The sequence below is a fragment of the Hemicordylus capensis genome, chromosome 2 (assembly GCF_027244095.1).
Source record: "Hemicordylus capensis ecotype Gifberg chromosome 2, rHemCap1.1.pri, whole genome shotgun sequence".
In the NCBI taxonomy this organism is placed as follows: domain Eukaryota; kingdom Metazoa; phylum Chordata; class Lepidosauria; order Squamata; family Cordylidae; genus Hemicordylus; species Hemicordylus capensis.
Genome location: NC_069658.1, coordinates 222,779,459 through 222,797,769, shown reverse-complemented (window position 1 = coordinate 222,797,769; position 18,311 = coordinate 222,779,459). Strand labels below are relative to the sequence as shown.

The 18,311-nt window shown below is 49.4% G+C and overlaps 2 protein-coding genes across 7 annotated transcripts in view; one reads left to right on the top strand and one right to left on the bottom strand.

Moving 5' to 3' along the window:
- The first annotated feature begins 366 nt into the window (after positions 1 to 366).
- On the top strand, positions 367 to 4,175 carry RPS28 (ribosomal protein S28). The gene is made up of 3 exons (XM_053301807.1): positions 367 to 522; positions 3,761 to 3,905; positions 4,080 to 4,175. The coding sequence occupies exons 1-2, from the start codon at positions 436 to 438 to the stop codon at positions 3,881 to 3,883; spliced, it is 210 nt and encodes a 69-aa protein (XP_053157782.1). The 5' UTR covers positions 367 to 435; the 3' UTR covers positions 3,884 to 3,905; positions 4,080 to 4,175.
- A 1,167-nt stretch (positions 4,176 to 5,342) lies between these two features.
- Positions 5,343 to 18,311, bottom strand: part of KANK3 (KN motif and ankyrin repeat domains 3) — a 54,998-nt gene continuing 42,029 nt past the window's right edge. For 5 of the 6 annotated variants that reach the window (XM_053292763.1, XM_053292767.1, XM_053292768.1 and 2 more), the window contains exons 10-11: positions 6,813 to 6,911; positions 5,343 to 6,169 (exon numbers count right to left, since the gene is read on the bottom strand). In XM_053292763.1, the coding sequence (XP_053148738.1) occupies positions 6,131 to 6,169; positions 6,813 to 6,911 (138 nt within the window). In that variant the 3' untranslated portion in view covers positions 5,343 to 6,130. Of the gene's footprint in view, positions 6,170 to 6,808; positions 6,912 to 18,311 lie in introns of all 6 variants that reach the window. The other variant, XM_053292766.1, reaches the window with a different exon arrangement.

Below are 18,311 nucleotides of genomic sequence, written 5' to 3'. Positions count from 1 at the left end.
AAATAAACAAGCTTAGGTTAGGCTGTAGACACTTAGTGGACTGAGGATGTTGAGAGGAACAAGAAAGGTCCGTGGTGCGCACGGAGGATGCCTGGGAAAAGAAGTCCACCGCTTTCATGAGGGAGCGCCACAGAAGAAGGAAAGACGGGGGAGACTCTTTGGCCAGATCATGCTTGGAGGACAGAAAAGGAGTTTGGACCTCTGCGAGCTTCAGGAAAATCAATTATCTATTTATTTAGTTGAATAACAACTTTCAAAAAGCCACTTTGGCGCAAGGCATTGTGGGAAAGAGCATTCGGCGAGAGGTCGATTAAGCTACATCCCGCGAGATGTGAGCAGCAATGGCTGGAAGTCTCGGGCTGGGGGCGGGGCCTTGGGCTGCCTATGTAAAGGACCGGGCGAGGCCACGTGACTCTTTTCCACTTAGCCTCCGCCATGGATACCAGCCGCGTGCAGCCCATCAAGCTCGCCCGTGTGACCAAAGTGCTGGGCCGAACTGGCTCGCAGGGCCAGTGCACCCAGGTGAGGCGCGCTATGCATATCTCCGGGGTCCCCTTTCCAAGATAAAGAGAGAGCGACTGTTCCTCCTCTTTCTAAGCGCTTTCTGTGCCCATTAAGGGCCTCTCTTTGCCATAATACCTGGTTACCGTGATGGCAGGAAGGGAATAAGAGGCGGTGCTGCGGTCCATCTACGCACCTAGTCCATTCTAAGGGGGTCGTCTATCATTACTGCTCTGTCTGTGCTCGGAGGCACTTTCACTTCTGTCACCACTGTTAAGGCAAAGAAGAAGCCTCAGCATGTTTATTAGTGCACTCTGCACAGTTTTGGGAGGTACGCTCGTGTTTGCTTTCATTGCAAGGAGGAAGGCAAGGCCTGGGGCCCAAGCCCTGCTCAGAGTGGGGCCCTGTGCATGCTCGGAAGGCCTTTCCCTCTTGGTGGTAATTATATATCTGATTATCTTGAACAGGTCTTTCCAATCTTAGTTCCGCACACTTTGTCAACTTCAACTCGCATCATTCCTCACCATGCCATTCGGCAGGGAGCTCCTGTCTAACAATATTGGGAGAGTTGTGGTCCAGCAATCTCTGGGACCCAAAGAACCCCATATTTCGTTGATGGCGAGTCTTTCTCTCCTTCCTTGGTGAAAGTGGGCTCTCGCTGAGCTTCTGGGAAGGGTGGGGATTTGGCAAATAATTTGGAGGCTTCTGCTTACAAGGCATGCGGCGTGAGTGAGTGGGGAGCCCCTTGTAATATGGATTCCCAGGTGTTTGCAACTCCCATCATCAGCTGCAGTGGCATTTGGCTGGGGTTGATGGAAATTATAGTAAACAACTTCTGGGAATCCCTATTACAGGTAACTCTCCCCTTGTGTTGTGCTTGTGTGGACTTTTATGTCTTGTTCAAAAAGGTGATTAATTAAATGCATGGAGAAATTGTGGAATCATCAAGGTGGTCTTGGAGGCCATGTGCATGTACATGGAGGCCATGTACATGAATGTACATGTACATGAGAGCCAGCGTGGTGTAGTGGTTAGAGTGCTGGACTAGGACCGGGGAGACCCGAGTTCAAATCCCCATTCAGCCTTGAAACTAGCTGGGTGACTCTGGGCCAGTCACTTCTCTCTCAGCCTAACCTTCTTCACAGGGTTGTTGTGAAAGAGAAACTCAAGTATGTAGTACACTGCTCTGGGCTCCTTGGACGAAGAGCGGGATATAAATGTAGTAATAATAATAATGAATCCCCCTGCTTGATATAGAAAATCTAAAGCTACAGCATCCCCCAAGCAAGGGGATTCTGCTCTGGCATTTTTCAAAAAACACCTGAAAACACATCTCTTCAACCAGGCTTTCTCAGCTTTTTAAAACTTGTTTTTAAATTCTTCTGATTATTTAATTGTTGTTTTACGATGTTTTTAATTGTTAATTATTTTTAATGCTTTATAATTTTTGTTTTAATTATTAATTGATTTTAATAGTGTTTTAGCCTTTTGGAAGGGCTAAAAGTTTTAATAATACTAATAAAATAAATATTCCCTAAGAGGGAGACCCCAACCTCCCCCAGTTTACTGAGGCCATCATCAACCCATGTTCTCAGCATTAAGAAGCTTCTGATAATGTCCAACCAAAATATACCTTTGCATAAATCAAGTCCATGAGATCCAGTCCTGCCTTGTGAAGAATCGGAGAACAAGTCCCCTTCTAAGGGACAAGCTTTCAGGGATTTGAAGAGTGCTATCAAGTAGCCCCTCAAGCTTCTCTTTTCCAGGCCCAGCACCTTCAGCCTTTTCTTATAGGTCCTATTGTCCAAACCTATGACCATTTCCATTGCTCTCCTGAACCCATTTCAATGTGTCTACATCTTGAAGTGCAACCTGGAACCAAACTGGACACAGGAGGAAGATATATCCTTGCCTATTTATTAAGCACTGTAGCAGAATGGAACTTCTGGGGAATCTTGTGGCTTACGCTGGATGGACTCAAGTTGGTCTGTTCAAGTGTCATGAAAGAACAATGGATCAGCAATTCAGCCACTAAATTGAATTTCCATTATCAGAGGCAGACTACCTTTGAATACTGCTTCTGGAGCTCACATGGGAGAGAGTGGTATTTTTGTGCCCCGCTATCCTGCAGGGCACTCATCATTCATTAACAGCAACTGTTGCTGACCTGTTCAAATGTTCTCCATTTAACCTAAAGGCTGCCCCCAGTTCAGAACCTTGTTAAGAAGTCACCAGTTTGCATTAAAGGGGGATTAGGCCTGTTTGTTTATTACATTTATATCCCGCTTTTCCTCCAAGAAGCCCATAAGTACTACATACTTATGTTTCTTCTCACCACAACCCTGTGAAGTAGGTTAGGCTGGGAGAGAAGTGGCTGGCCCAGAGTCATCCAGCTAGTATGATGGCGGAATGGGGATTTGAACTCGGGTCTCCCCGGTCCTAGTCCAGCACTCTAACCACTACACCACGCATGGAGGAAGAGGGGTCTATTAAGGGCTTTCGGCCATATTGGTGAAATTGAACTGCCATGATTAGGGGCAATACATACCCAAGTTACCATTCCCAGGAGACAACTGGAAGAGGGCTGTTGTCTTACTTGTCTGGACTTACTAGAAGCATCTGTCTGGCCACTGGGAAGGAAGAGGGTGGAATCTTTTTCAGGAGAACACTTCAGATGTCCTTAACCCTGGCTTTCAGACAGGCCTGGGTGGCCTTGGTTGGATAGACCTGACAACTGGCTCTTAGCAGCATAGAGTTGGAAGAACTGGGGGGATTTTCTTTCTCAGATGTTACAGGGCAGGCTGAGAGCTTGGTTCTGCTCATTCTGCTAATCTACTGCCTCTTAGGAGCACAGAAAGCAGCCTTATAATGAGTCAGATCCTTGGTCCATATAGTTTATTACTGTCTACACTGGCTCTCCAAGGTTTCAGGTAGGACTCTCTCCCAGTGCCACCTGGAGTATATGCCATGTACTGAACCTGTGACCTTCTGCTTTCAAAGTAATGCTCTTCTGAGATACAGCCCTTCCCTAAAACAACAAAGGAACTGCCTTCTGCTAAATCAGACCTGTGGTCTGTTTAGCTCACTATTGTCTATACCAAGTAGCAGTGGCTCTCCAGGGTTTCAGACAGGATCTTTTCCAGCCCTACCTGAAGATGCTGCCGAGGAGTGAACCTGGGACCTTCTGTATGCAAAGCAGATGCTCTGCCGCAAGCGACAGCCCAACCCCCCCTAATTTCCTTCTCTCTGTTCTCTGCAGGTCCGGGTGGAATTCATGGATGACACCAGCCGCTCCATCATCCGCAATGTGAAAGGCCCAGTTCGAGAAGGAGATGTCTTGACGCTGCTGGAGTCTGAGCGTGAGGCACGCCGGTTGCGCTAATCCACCCCCATGACGTAGTCTGGTGAGTGTGACTCTGGTTCTTTTGTTTCCTCTTCTTGCCTCCCCCCACCCCCGCCCAGCCATCCCACTGAGCTCATCTAGCATTTAAGAGCTCCTCTTTTTCTTGTCAGCTCTTAGCATTTACTGCAGCCTGCAGAGGGAACACCTGAGTAAAATTCTGTTATCTTTTTTCCAGATGGGATAAAAATCCTTCAGGATGTGACCTGTGATACTACAGAGACGAGACATTGGATGCCATTGAAATAAAGTTTTCTGTGTTTTCCCCCTTGGACTCACAGTTGTGATTGGTAATTTAAGAGTGATAGCAAATGTTTGGCAATCCTTGAATGGAGTGAGCAGACTAGAAACATGTCATTTACAAAACCTGTAATTACGAGTGTCAAACATGCAAAATCTTGCTAACAGAACTGGAATTCTTTGACATAGATTCTGTTACTGACGTTGTGCATGTTTGACACTCATATTTAACGATTTTGTAAAAATATGGCCGTATAGTAAATGTTTTCTTGCCAGTGGGTATAGTATCAACCTGAAAATTTGCTTATGCCTACATGCCTCATTGTTACCCACAGAATTTAGAGGAACAAGAATTTTTGTACCTGCCCAAATACAAGCTTCAACATCTATATTGTATAGAAATATAATATATACTAGCTGATCCTGCACAGAGCAATTGTGTGATAGTACACTCCCCCCCAAGCCTTCTGCCCCAGTCTCCCCTTGCCGCCCCGCGCCCCCCCCCATGGTTTCTGGCCAGCTTTCAAGCTGGCCCGTTCCCTCCTACCAATGTCTCCTTTTCCTGGCGGCCCAGCTGCCTCCTCCTCCCCACTGTGGCTGGGCCTTGGTTCTCCCCCCAGCCCCAGTCTCCGCTCTCCCCACCAGCTTTGCCGATATTTATATAGCTCATACCAAACTAGGAATGGTCATTAAAGGGGATAAGCGATGAAATTAACTTCTATTTGCTAGACAGCCATCAGGAAAATTCTGATGGCTACTATTCTGGCCCTCGTCATCTAGACCAAACTTTGTTTCCAGTACCATGAAGAGTAGTAAGTAGGTCCTTCTGCAGCATACAGGCATTGCTGCTTGTCCTTTTAGGAGCAATTAAGTTGCTGCTTCACAAAATCATAAGTTGGATAGTTTAATGTGGGTGGCAATTTTCTGCCTTTGTGGAGAGCTGCAAGCTCAGATTTCATGGTCCTTTATTGGTTGTTTGAAATCTGGCACTTTAGGAACAAAGGAAGCTGCCTTCTATAATCAGAGCATTTGTCCATCTAGGTCAGTATTGTCTACCCTTAACTGGCAAGGTTTCAGGAAGGAGTGTCTCCCAGCCCTACATGAAGATGCTGCCAGGTATTGAACCTGGGGCCTTCTGCATGCAGAGCATAGCCCCTTTCCCTTTTGCCCTCCCTGTACATAAGAATTTTAAAGCCAACAGTAAAGAGATATGGCTCTTTATTAGGGTGAGATCATATTGTAAGAAAGAAGTCGCTTTGTGCACGGTCTCCTGTGCTGGATTCCCTTGAGTGGTTCTTCTATTGGAGTGAATTGGCTGGTGCAGAGATCAGAGTTGAGATCCCTTCTGAGTGGAGTCCCACCCACCTGCTCTCACTGAAAGATGTGGGCAAGGTAATGTTAAGGAAACCGGAGGAAGAAGCAAAGGGAGTGTAGCATGGATAAGGGGTTATGCCCCAAAGCCCTTATCCAGGGCTTTGGCATACATGGGGGTATGTCTAATCCTCAGTGAAGTGGGTGATTTGAGAGTCCAGCCTGTCACTTCAGACTGCAGATGGAAAAACTTGCATGAGTGGGTGTCCTGGCACAATAATAGGAAACTTCTAGCGTTTGCTAGTTTACTATGTGCAAGGGGGGAAAGTGAGACTGAAGTCATACAGGGTAACTAATGACAGGTTAACCACTTCTGTGAGGACTAGGGTAGGGCTGCACAACTTCATTGGATGACACCTGCCATCATTCCTGTCTTGGCCACTGTGGCTGGGGTTTATGGGAGTTGTAGTACAAGAACAGCTGGAGAGCCCAAGTTGTGCAGCCCTGCTCTAGGGGAAGGCAACTGCTAAGTTCAGTTGTGGCACTGGGAATGGGATCTATTCTCTCCCACAAAAGGGTTCATCTGGACATCAACACCCATGCCCTGGGCTGTGCACCGTCTTTAACAGGAAGTGTAGCTTTTTGGCTGGTGGATTGGGCCCACATTGAATCTGGGTTCTAGAGCTGGCTCCTCTCACTGCTGAGGATCTTTGCATCCTGTAGACACAAGAAATAGCAGCTGTTAAACTGGTTGTGTTAAAATCAAGAAAATGTCATCAGTCAGGTAAATTTCCATCCCACTTCCATGGCCCAGGAGGAAGGCAAACCAAGTCCAGCTGTTCAAGGGCCTAACACAGGGCATTTGAAAAGCAGTTGTTATCGAATAGTGAATCCAGCATGCAGTTTAACACTACTTCTACTTCACCCATACAACTGGCATTGAGATGGGAGCATCTGCATTCAGAAGCAGTCTCCATTTAAATTTCACTGTTAATAGGCATTCTTCCTTTTAATTTGGGATTCCAGCCTAGGGTGCCCAGATGTTGGATGGTAACTCCTGTAACACTAAGTGTATGGCCATTGTTGTTGGGGATTATGGGAGCTGTAGTCTACACAGGAGCACACAAGGTTAGGAATCCCTGCTCTAATTCTAACCTGGGTCTCCCTGATCTAAGTCTAACAAACTATCAATTGTACCACACTGGCTCCAGCTGCATGGACCAAATTTAACAACAGATAAAGTTCTGGCAAGAATTAACTGGTTGAGGGCATGTGTGCACAAGAATGAACCAGCACAATTGCTGGAAGATGAGGGGTTTGTTTCCCAGTGTCAAGACTGAGCAGTGAACATGCAACTTACTGGAGATGGTGTTGCCAGTTGCGTAAGGTGGCTGGATATCAACGCCGCGATGTCACGATGGCTAGCCTCCAGTGCGATGGAAACAGCATCATTGCCATCCTGCAAATACAACAAAGTTCAATAAGGCAGAGAAGGCAACATTGACCTGCTCCACACAATTGTTCAAACCTAGGCTTAATGTGGCTTACCAACATTCATGTGGTTGTGTGAACCCATGCCAAGATAGTTAATGGCTTGGGATGAACCCAAGACTTCCACCCTAGATGGGTTCACACAGTTGTCCTAATGTGGGTAATTCACATTAAACCTAGATCAAACTTGTCTGGACCAGACCATTGAGTATTTAGCTATAATTGCTTTTTTCCAGCAGAGGATAAGGAGTGCATTTGGCAGTGGGCTGCTCCTCATCACTTGCTCCTAGACAGGGTTAAATCAAAACCAAGGGCTTCAGACAGCCCCCTCCCTTATGAGAGGAGCTTCTGAAAGCCCCAGTTCCACTCTGTCTTGCTCCAAGAAGGCAGGGTAGCCTCAGTGCTCTTCAAATTTCTTCTTCTCTGGCCAGCTAATTCGTTCTTTAGAACATCTGAAATACTGCTCAGGGAAGCTTCCCCTAGGTCCCTATCCTGACTGAGCAATCAAGGGGCAAAAGGAGCATGTCAACCAGCATGTCAATCTTGAAGCAGACTGCTCCAAAACAGCAGCAACCTCCTCTGGACCCATTCATGAGTTACAATGTGGGCTCTGGGCCGTGCTGCCACAGAAGCGAAAGAAGGCAGCAGAGGGATCAGGCACATCACAGCCACTCAGCGGCACCAGCCGAGAGCAGCTCGCACAGAGCCATTTTGGCATTGCCCGTCCTTTTGCCTGCCACAAGTTGGGGGAACTCCGAAGAGGTAGGAGATACCCCTCTGCTCCATCCCTCCTCGAGGACGACAAGGAAGAGGGTTGCGAAGGGCTCTTCGTTGGAGATCAGCCTCTCCCAAACAATGTGCAGCAATGGCTGCGTAATATGGTCTTGCAGAAGAAGGGCTTATTGAGTTCCTGCAATAGGGGAGACAGTGTGTGATGGAATGCTGGTGCCAAATCAGCCTTGCTATCTGTAGCCCAAACAGTCCGTTCACGGTCCCGGTCTTCTGAGAGGTCAGACAGGAGGCCTCCCGATCCAAGGGAGTTAGAAACATTGGTAGACTTACTGTGAAGGGTTCTTTTTCTGGTATGGGGAGGGCATCCATCATGTGATGGGTTGTCAAGCTCTGCATGCTCCGTGACAGGGCCAATCAAAATTCAGCACGTCCTCTACCCCTTCTGCTCTGCCCCATCTGACCCAGTTCTGGTCCTGTCTTGCTCTGCAGTCTGTACTGTTTCCTTTTGTGGGCGATCTCAGCCTTTCTCGGCTGGTGTAGGAGGTCACCCAAGCTTGGGATTACATCCCCCCCACATGCTCCAAAAGGCAGGAAGTAGTCATACTTGAAGATCCTTAACCCAGTGCATGTGGGCGGATCTCCCCAGTTCTACTTCCTGCCTTTGCTCCAGAAGACTCACATTACAGCTCGCTGGCTTTGGCCTAGTTAACTAGGCCTCTTCTTTTCTTCTGCTTATATTCCTTTTGTTTTTGACTATTTCCAATCTATTCTTCACCTGGTATTCTACTACTATTAGTTCTCTCTAGTTACTAAAGAAAAAAGAAAAAATAATAATAATAATTTTAATTTTTTTTAAAAAAAAAAATTCATATCTGTTCTTCTACTGTCCTTTCTGTTATTCGTTACCTCACCTCACCTCTTGCCGACCTTTTGGCCGATGTCCGCTAAAAAGACCTTCGGACTCCTGGCTATTAGGGAGAGATCCACCCATCAGCGCCTGTTCCCGCCAAAAACTCGGGACTGCGCAAATCCTGTAAGGAAAATGGCAGATGTATCAGATGACCTTGCTGGCGCCTGTAGGCCACAGCGGTCCTCTCTGTTGCCAGATACCGGTGAGGAGACTGGGCGCAATTCATGCCACCAGCAATCCACCGAAGCAGGACGCAGGTGGCGGCACCAGAATCGGAGGCTTCCTGACAAGGAGGCCCCGTTGGTGGCCAGATACCGGTGAGGAGACTGGGCGCAATCCATGCCACCAGCAATCCACCGTAGCAGGACACAAGTGGCGGCACCAGAATTGGAGGCTTCCCTACAAGGAGGCCCCGTTGGTGAGAGAGCTTTCGCCTGGCAGCGCAAGCAAGGTAAGCCTGTGATGTTTGGCCTCCCCCCCCCAACTCCTTTCCCTAGCAGTTGGGCGTGCAGGAGGAGGACTGCCTCAGCGAGTATTGGGGCCACGCTGAAAGGAACATCAGCAGGAGTGGCCGCCCCAGAGCCTGTCGGAATCAGACGGGGAAGACGTGCAGGATGATGAGGCAGGCGGTGTTGAGCCCGTGGATGGGGCGCCAGAGCACTCAGAAGGCCATGAACAGCTCCCCCCGGTAAGATCGGGACTTGCTTGGAGGGGAGGAGGTGAGTGCAGATGCCCCCTATGTGGCCCCTCCCTCAGGGCCTACTCCTACAGGGAATGTGGGGGTTCCCCCTGATGCTGCCACTGCAAAGGGCTGGATTCAGGAGGCCGTTCAGGTCTCACTGGCAGCGGCGCTTAAAGCACGGAAGCCTGCAAGGCATTGCAAGGCAGGCTGTGATCCATGTGTCGCCCTCAGACTCTCAGGAGGAGACGGTGCCCGCTAAGCAGCCCAGGGTGGCTATACGCCAGGACTCTGTGCCCTTGCGTAGGGGGAGGTCTTCAGATGAGTCTGGAGAGGACTCCCCAGATCTATTGTGACCCAGGGTCAGTGGGTCAGAGACATTGCTGGGCAACCCAGACAAGGGGCCCTCCTCCTCGGAAGAGGGGGAGATGATTGAGGACTCTGCTGCAAACTTACACAGTCAGAGGCTCTCTCTTATGGTGGATTTTCAGCCACTAATTAACCAGGCTATGGCTGCGCTTGATCTGTAGCCAGTTACAGAGGAACAGATCTCTCCTGTGTCCAAGGGCTCCTTGGTGCTGCCTAAGGCTAAGGTACCGCAGATTAAATCAGTGATACCTGAGGGCTTTACTAAGACCATCAAGGAGGAATGGGCAGCTATTGCGACGCCCAAAGCGTATGTTGACATTGGCTTGCAAATTGTACAACTTTGAGGAGGAGACTCTGGACTTGCTGAAGGTGCCACTTACGGTTGCTCACTTCGGGGCCCTACTTAGTATCACAGCGGTACCCAAGGATGGGGACTCCTCTTCTAAGGAGCCAGAAAACAGAAAAGCAGAATCTGCACTGCGCAGGGCCCACGAGGCTTGAGCAGTGGCCATCAGAGCTGACACCACTGTGTCCTTGGTGTCTAGAGCATCGGTCTTGTGGATTGGCGAGTTACCCAATGACCCTCCCACTAATCAATCTAAGATGTGGCGTAAGCTACTTCGTCTGCAGAGGGCGGCTGCCTTTTCAGCGGATGCTACTCTGGACAGTGTTCAGTTCTCGGCACGTGCGGTCAGTGCAGGTGTCCTGGCAAGACGCAACATATGGCTAAAATTTTGGAAGTTGATAATACGTCTAGGGCTAAATTAGCTGCTGTTCCCTATGCTGGGGGGAAAGCTAATTGGGAATGAGGCCCTGAAAGAGGTCCTCATTGAAACTAAGGATAACCGCAGGGCTCTGCCATCAGCTCCTAGGAAGAAGGACAAGAGTTTTAATCATAGACCGATGCAAACCTTCAGGGCGTTTAGACCTCAGTTTGTCAGAGGGAGCCTTTTAGGCCTTTTCGATCGCAGTGGAACAGATCCAGAGGCCAAGGCAGGCAAGGGTTCACTCAGCAGAACCATCAGTCTCTCGGAAACCAGCAGCGGGGCCCCCAAGCAGCAGTCCTGACTCCCACTCAGGCAAAGTGGGGGTCTGCCATTTGGACTGTTTTGGAAAGAATCCATCGACAGGTGGGTGCTTTCCATTAGCCTACACGGGTACGAAGTGGAGCTGGCCAGCCCCCCAGGAAACAGATTCCTCCTTACCCCTAGATCTGGGAAACCGGAAAAGCACAAGGGGTTGTCCATGGCCATTCAGTATCTGGTGGCTATAGGGGCCATAGAGGAGGTCCCACCTCTTCAGAGAGGCAAGGGCATCTATTCTGTGATTTTAAGGTGCCAAAAAAGGACGGATCGGCCAGGGCAGTTCTCAACCTACGCCCAGTCAACCGTTTTGTGATAAAAAGGAGGTTCAGGATGGAAACCCTTTGTACCATCTCAGAGGCATTGCAGATGGGCGACTACATGACTTCCAATAGATCTCCAGGAGGCCTATTTACACATCCCCATTCATCCACGCAGTCGACATATACTCCATTTCTGCTACATGGGGAGGCATTATCAGTACAGAGCCCTTCCTTTTGGTCTCTCATCAGCCACCCAAGTTTTTATGAAGGTTCTAGTCTGCTAGTGGCCACTTTATGCACTGAGGGGGTCCACCTGTATTGTTACCTCGACAACTTGCTCAAGAAGGGGCAGTTCAGTCGGCTCTGTCCAGAACAATGTCTGTGTTACGTGCGCATGGGTTTCTGATAAATGTGGGCAACAGTCACCTGATGCCCACACAGAGCCTTCGTCATTTGGGCATGGTAATGGATACCTCAGTAGGCAAACTGTTTCTGCCACAGGATCGGATGGGGGTCTTAACGTCACTGGCTCGTGTGATTGCTTCGAGACTGTGGGCCAGCCTTCTCAATCTAGCAAGTTTGTTGGGTCTCATGGTGGCGGCTATGGTCTCGGTGCCTTGGGCGAGGTTTTCATCTATGCCAGTTACAGTGGGGTTTCCTCCTTTACCAGCACAGGATTGCCCTCAAACGTGACAAGAACATTCCTCTCTAGGTGTCTCTTCGCGAGTCGATTCGTTGGACGGCCCGGGGAACCTAGACAAGGGCAAGCTGTTCATAGAACCCGAGAGAGTGATGGTCACGACGGACACCAGTCTATCGGGCTGGGGGGCTCACTGTTGGAACAGTTCTGCCCAGGGTCTTTGGTCGGTGGAAGAGTTGCTCCATAGCATAAACTGGCTCGAGCTGTGGGCTGTCTTTCTGGCCCTAAGAGCCTTCACGCCCTTGGTGAAGGGAAGGAATATCTTAATGTGTACAGAACAACTTAATATCCATTCTGGACCATCATGTAAACAGAATTTCCAATGTTCGGGCAGATTGGCTAAGACGGCAGGAGATCCAGCCGGCAGAATGGGGCCTGCACCCTCAAATATTTAGGTGGCTCACAGAGCAGCTGGGGTGTCCCCAGATAGACCTGTTTGCATATCCTCAGAATGCCAAGATTCAGAGGTTTTACTCACGTTTCCCGATGTTGGGGGCAGAAGAGACGGATACGCTATCGGTGCCATGACCTCCGTGTCTGCTGAATGCATTTCCTCCAGTGCCGCTGCTCTCCCGTTGCCTCAGGAAGCTGCGGGGTTTCCGGGCATCCCTGATATTGATTGCGTCTTTTTGGCCCAGAGGGCCTTGGTTTTCCGAGATCGTCGACTTGACCGTAGGTCATCCACTCAGTTTGCCAGACCATCCAGTTCTGCTGTGTCAAGGTCCGATTTACCATCCTTGCATCTAGAAAGTGTTCAGCCAACAAGATTTACCAATCGACTTGGCGTAGTTTTCTGCACTGGACGGCAAAGCTCTCCCTACAGCTGGACAAGTGCAGGTTGAGGGGATTACTAGGTTTTCTTCAGGATGGCCTTGCGCTTGGTCTGAAGCCCAACACGCTTAAGCACCAGGCGGCGTGCTTGATCCAGATGTTGTTTCCTCATCAGCGTTTGTTCAGGCGTGGCACCCTCTTCTACGCAAGTTCTTGAGGGGGGCAGCTTTGTTGTCTCCTCTGGTCTGCCATCGTTTTCCGTCATGGGATTTGCATATTGTGTTGTGGGGTCTGCAGTTTCCGCCATTTGAACCACTTTGATCTGTATCATTGCAGATGCTGTCCTGGAAGGTGGCCTTTTTAGTAGCTGTAACATCAGCCAGGAGGGTTTCTGAATCGCAGGCTCTGTCAGTTCAGAGTAATTTGTGTAATTTCTCTAAGGACTCTGTGAGACTTATCCCGGATCCTTCGTTTATCCCTAAGGTAAAGTCTCAGTTTAATCGTGAGGCGGTCATTTAATTACCTTCTTTTTGTCCAGATGCTCGTCACCCTGCAGAGAAGGAGTGCAACCGGACGCAGGCTTTTCGTAAGTCAGATGCTCTTTTTGTGGCCTTTAAGGCTTCTAAGATGGGATGCAAGGTCTCTTCAGCCATTATTGCTCGATGGTTCATTCATGCATTACGATGTTGTATGAAGCCCAGAAACTTTCGGTGCCTGGTCAGATTACGGTGCACTCAACTACATCGGCAGCCACTTCCACTGTGTTATCTTCACCGGTGTCCCATGAAGAGATTTGCAAGGCGGCTACTTGGTCGTTGCCTTTTACATTTTCAAGGCATTACAAGTTGGATGAACATGAAGCTGCCAGAGCAGCATTTGGTTGGAGGGTCCTGCAACAGGTCCTTCCGGGTCAGTAGCTCCAGCTTGGGTATTTCCCTCCCGTGGTTGGTGCTGTGGTATGTCCCAAGCTTGGGTGACCTCCTACACCAGCCGAGAAAGGTACATTGGTACTCACCGTGAAGGTGTCTTCTGGCTGGTGTAGAAGAGGTCACCCAAGGCCCGCCCGGGTTGTGTTAGGCTGGAGCTGATGATCTGGTTGTAGGGGGACAGTTTTTCTGTCTTTCTCTGCATTATTGTTTGTATATTGTTGTATATTCTCTGTTGTGTTCTGTGGTTTTCATTCCGTAGCTTGAGCTGTTTTAAGCACTGAGGAGATCCGCCCACATGCACTGGGTTAAGGATCTTCAAGTATGACTACTTCCTGCCTTTTGGAGCATGTGGGGGGGATGTAATCCCAAGCTTGGGTGACCTCTTCTACACCAGCCAGAAGACACCTTCACGGTGAGTACCAATGTACCTTTCTACTACTTTTCTGCTGTGTGCAAGGGGGGAAAGGAGTTAACACGTTGTCGGATTTTCGTCCTTGTGAGTCTGTAAATCAATTTTGTGCCTTGTTTTTGGAGCTCCATCGTGTGTTACCAATCCTGTGGTTTCACCTCCCCTCCCCGCCCCCCCTCCCTTCATCTTGTTCGTTCCGTGTTTTCTCTGTTGCATATTGGCCAATTTCTACTCCTTTCCCTCGTCGCCAAGAATAGTTCATGGAGCTGGCATATACTGGGGACATGCTCAGAGGTTCCCTTTCGGAGGGCCCTCTTTCAGACGCTCCGAATGATGTTTTAAAGAATGCCCCGATAGTCCCGGCGGGGGCTGGGGACTGAGTGAAAAGTAAAGTCCCGGTGCCGTCACTCTCCCCGGATGAGAAAAGAGCAGGAAGCTCGCGACCGCAGATCGTTCATTGCAAAGCCACCAGAAAGTCTAAGCCCCTGAAAGGGGCGGATGGCGTCAAACAAAAGAAAAGGAAAAAGGCTAAGAAAGGCGCTGTGGGCGCAGCGCCTCTGAGTGAGTGCCTGCAGATCCAGGCTGTGAGACAGCAACAGCCTGCAAAAGTGCTGGCGGAGTTTCCTGTCCAAATCGCATCCACCATTTTGCAGCTCCCCGAGCCTAATGCAGCTCCATCAAAGGCACCCTTGACCGTGCCGCCGGCAGCAGCCCCGCTGGGTGTCATTGGTCCAGACTCTGCTCAGTCTGGGGACCCCATGGGGAATCCTGGGGCCGCGGCACTTCAATCCACGGTGGTGAGTGATATGGTGGGTGCTGAATTCTCGGGCATGAGTGGCCCGAATGGTGAACGACTCTCTGTAAATGAGCTGCGGTGGCTGGGAGTTAGGTAGGGGTGGCCCAGGGAGAATAAATCAGAGAGTCATACTGCCAGAGATGCCTGACTTTCCACCCAGGGACCCCATACCGAGTCAGTCCAACTCTCCCTTGCTGCCTGACTTAGGTAGTCCAGTCAGGGATGATTCCTCTGCTTCGGAAAATCCTATTTTGGATGGGGAATGGCAAGATTTATCTGAGGAAGAGCCGGAATGCAGTGTTATGCCTACCAGTAGGCTTTTAAAACAAGACGATTTTAGTGTTCTTTTACACAAGATGTGTAGAGTGTTGAAACTGGGACCCACTGATAGTGGTGGGAGGCAAGGAGATGAGGGGGAGCCTCAAGTGTTTCCACACTTGGGTGGGGGAAGTGAGTCTCTGTATGCCCTGCCCAAAGTTTTTAAAGAAAGCTTTTCAGGAGAACATAAGAACAGCCCTGCTGGATCAGGCTCAAGGCCCGTCTAGTCCAGCATCCTGTTTCGCACAGTGGCCCACCAGATGCCGCTGGAAGCCACAGGCAGGAGTTGAGGGCGTGCCCTCTCTCCTGCCATTGCTCCCCTGCAACTGGTACTCAGAGGCACACCCTTGAGGCGGCCCACAGCCCTCTGACTAGTAGCCATTGATAGACCTCTCCTCCATGAAGTCATCCAAACCCCTCTTAAAGCCATCCAGGTTGTTGGCCGTTACCACATCCTGTGGCAGAGAGTTCCACAAGTGGATCATGCATTGTGTGAAAAAGTACTGGAAGGCCCCAGGGGCTAATAATAATCCTTCCGCCTGCGTGAAATGCTTGTGTGCATTTGACCAGGATGTTATGGAACTATTGAAAGTTCCTCTTATTGATGGTCCAGTGGCAGCACTGGTAAGTGGAACAGTGTTGGCAAAAGATGGGGGTGACTTCCTTAAGGACTTTGAGGACAAGCGTTGCCACGCTCTCTTACATAGATCTCACGCAGCTTCAGCTCTGTCTATGCGGGCAGTTATGGTTACTTCCCTGTTTGCAAGGGCCTCTATTATATGGTCTAAGAAGCTAGCTGATTTAGTTCCTCATGGTAACCCGCGTTTGAAGCAAGGGCTTAATAAGCTGTGTAACGCTGCCTTGTATGTGGCAGATACCAGTCTGGACACCTTGCAGTTGGCTGCATGTGCCTTGGCAGCAGATGTGTCAGATGACACCTCTGGTTAAATTGGAAGGTAGACCAGGTCTAACTTGGCATCTTTCCTTTTGCAGGAGGGAAGTTATTTGGGAAAGCATTGGATCCTGTTCTAATTGAAATGAAAGGTAAGAAGAAGGCCATGCCCTCTTTGTCTCTCAAAGAGGAACATAAAACATTCCGCCAAACAATTCCTTTCAGAATTCTCATCCCTTTCATGCCAGGGGGCAACCTAGACAAGATTGTTTCCACTGGGGCCAGGGTAGGGGCCAAGCCAGGGATAATTTTCAGTCCAAGGATCAGCAGACTGCCAAGGGCTTTAAGCATCTTCATCGGTCCCAATGACTGTTTCCGCTCCAGCTGGAGGCCATCTGCAAATGTTTGCCAATGTGTGGGTGCAGATGAAATCAGATCAATGGGTTCTGGAATCCATCAGGGACGGTTACCGCCTGGAGCTCACCCTTCTACCCTTCAGCAAATTCATTCCCTCGCCAAGGTCTCTCAAAGCGTCAAAACACAGCCTGGTTATGGAGGCTATCCAGCATCTCCTGGACATCCAGGCCATAGAGGAGGTCCCTCTGACACAGATGTTTAGGCATCTTTACAATTTTCTTTCTGGTGCCCCCAAACAATGGCAGATGGAGGGCTATTTTGGACCTAAAACATCTGAACGACTTCATATGGAAACACAAGTTCCGCATGGAGACTCTGCGGTCTATCCTAGAGGCACTTCAGAAGGGGGACCACTTGTCATCAGTGGACCTAACAGAGGCATATCTCCATGTGCCTTTTCACCCTGATTCCAGAAAATTCCTGAGATTCTGTTATGGTGCCCCCCATTTTCAGTACAAGGCTTTGCCCTTTGGTTTGTCATCCACGCCACAGGCATCTACCAAAATAATGGTGGCACTGGTGGTGCATTTGAGGACCAAGGGCATTCATGTGTACCCATAACTAGATGATCTTCTCATAAGAGCGTCTTCCTTTCACCAGGATCAGATGGACGTGGAGACATCCATAAGGGCGCTGCAAGTGCATGGATTCGTGGTGAACTTTGACAAGAGTTCTTTGTCCCCCTCGTGCCAACTGGTTCACTTAGGAGTGTCTAGAGATGCGCTTCGTGGTATAGCAAGCCTTCCATCTGTCCAGCGTCAGTCTTTAGTTCATGCAACCCTAAAGGGACGGAACCAATCCATTTTGGATTTGGCCTTTCTGGTCCATCTACTTGGAAGTATGGTCACATGCTATGACCTAGTACCTTGGGTGAGATTCCACTCTCAAACCCTTCAGTGGGCGCTTCTGCCATTTCAGGACAGAATAGCAACTAGGGCATGGGGCCTGATTCCAGTTTCCGACTCGATCAGGGGGGTCTCTCTTGTGGTGGAGTCCCCGTTCTTTGACCAGGCGGTCCATTTTCTTCCTATGGACAAGGTCCAGGTAACCACGGACACAAGTATGTTTGGGTGGGGTGGTCACTGTGGGTCTCTATTGGTGCAGGGACAGTGGTCCCTAGAGGAGCAAGATCACTCCATCAATTGGCTGGAGCTCCAGGCAATTCGCTTATCTCTGGGGCAGTTTCAGACTGCCATAGCCCAACAGCATGTGTTTGTCTGGACGGACAATACAACCAGCAGAGGGGGGAACTCGGACAAAATCGCTCATGGTGGAAGCCAGCCTACTGTTGGGAGTGGGCAGAGTAGCACCTTCTGTCACTCTCGGCAGAGCATGTCCAGGGAATAGAAAATGTCCTGGCAGATTGGCTCAGTTGCCAGAATGTAGATCAAGGGGAATGGGTGTTAAGCAACTATGCGTTTGCACTCTTATGCCAAAGGTTTGGGGAAATGTCTCTAGACCTGTTTGCCTCCCCAACAAACAAACTCTTGAGGGTTGTTTTTTTTAAAGATTTTACAGCCCCAGGGCAGTGGGGTTGGAGACCCTGATGCAAAGGTGGCCAAGCGGCCTTTTGTATGCCTTTCCACCCCAGGCAATATACACAAGGTGATCCAAAAGATAAGATCCTGTAGAGTGGAGGTGGTATTAAGTGGCCTGGTGCAACTGTCAGTAGAGCCACCACTAGTGTTAGTTCACAGTCCAGATCTCCTACATCAAGGGCAGGTCCTACATCCGGATCCGGGGTGGTTGGATCTGAAAGCTGGTCTTGTGGTAGCAAGCATGACTTGTCCCTTTGAACCTTTGAGGTCCATAGATCTGAAGTGTTTTGTCTTGGATGGTATTGTTCTTAGTAGCAATTACTTCGGCCCATAGGGTATCTGAGCTGGGAGCATTGTTGGTCAGGAAAGAGTTCTGCCAGATCTTTCCCAAGTATGTTTTGTTACGTACCAATCCCTCTTTTGTGCCAAAGATAAATTTGGTTTTTCACAGGTTGCAAGAGCTTTTCCTCCCGTCTTTTTGTCCTGGCCCAGCTAACGCTAAAGAAAATTGTGGCATAAGTTGGACCTTAGGAGGGCCATTAGGGTCTACCTAAAATGGACCA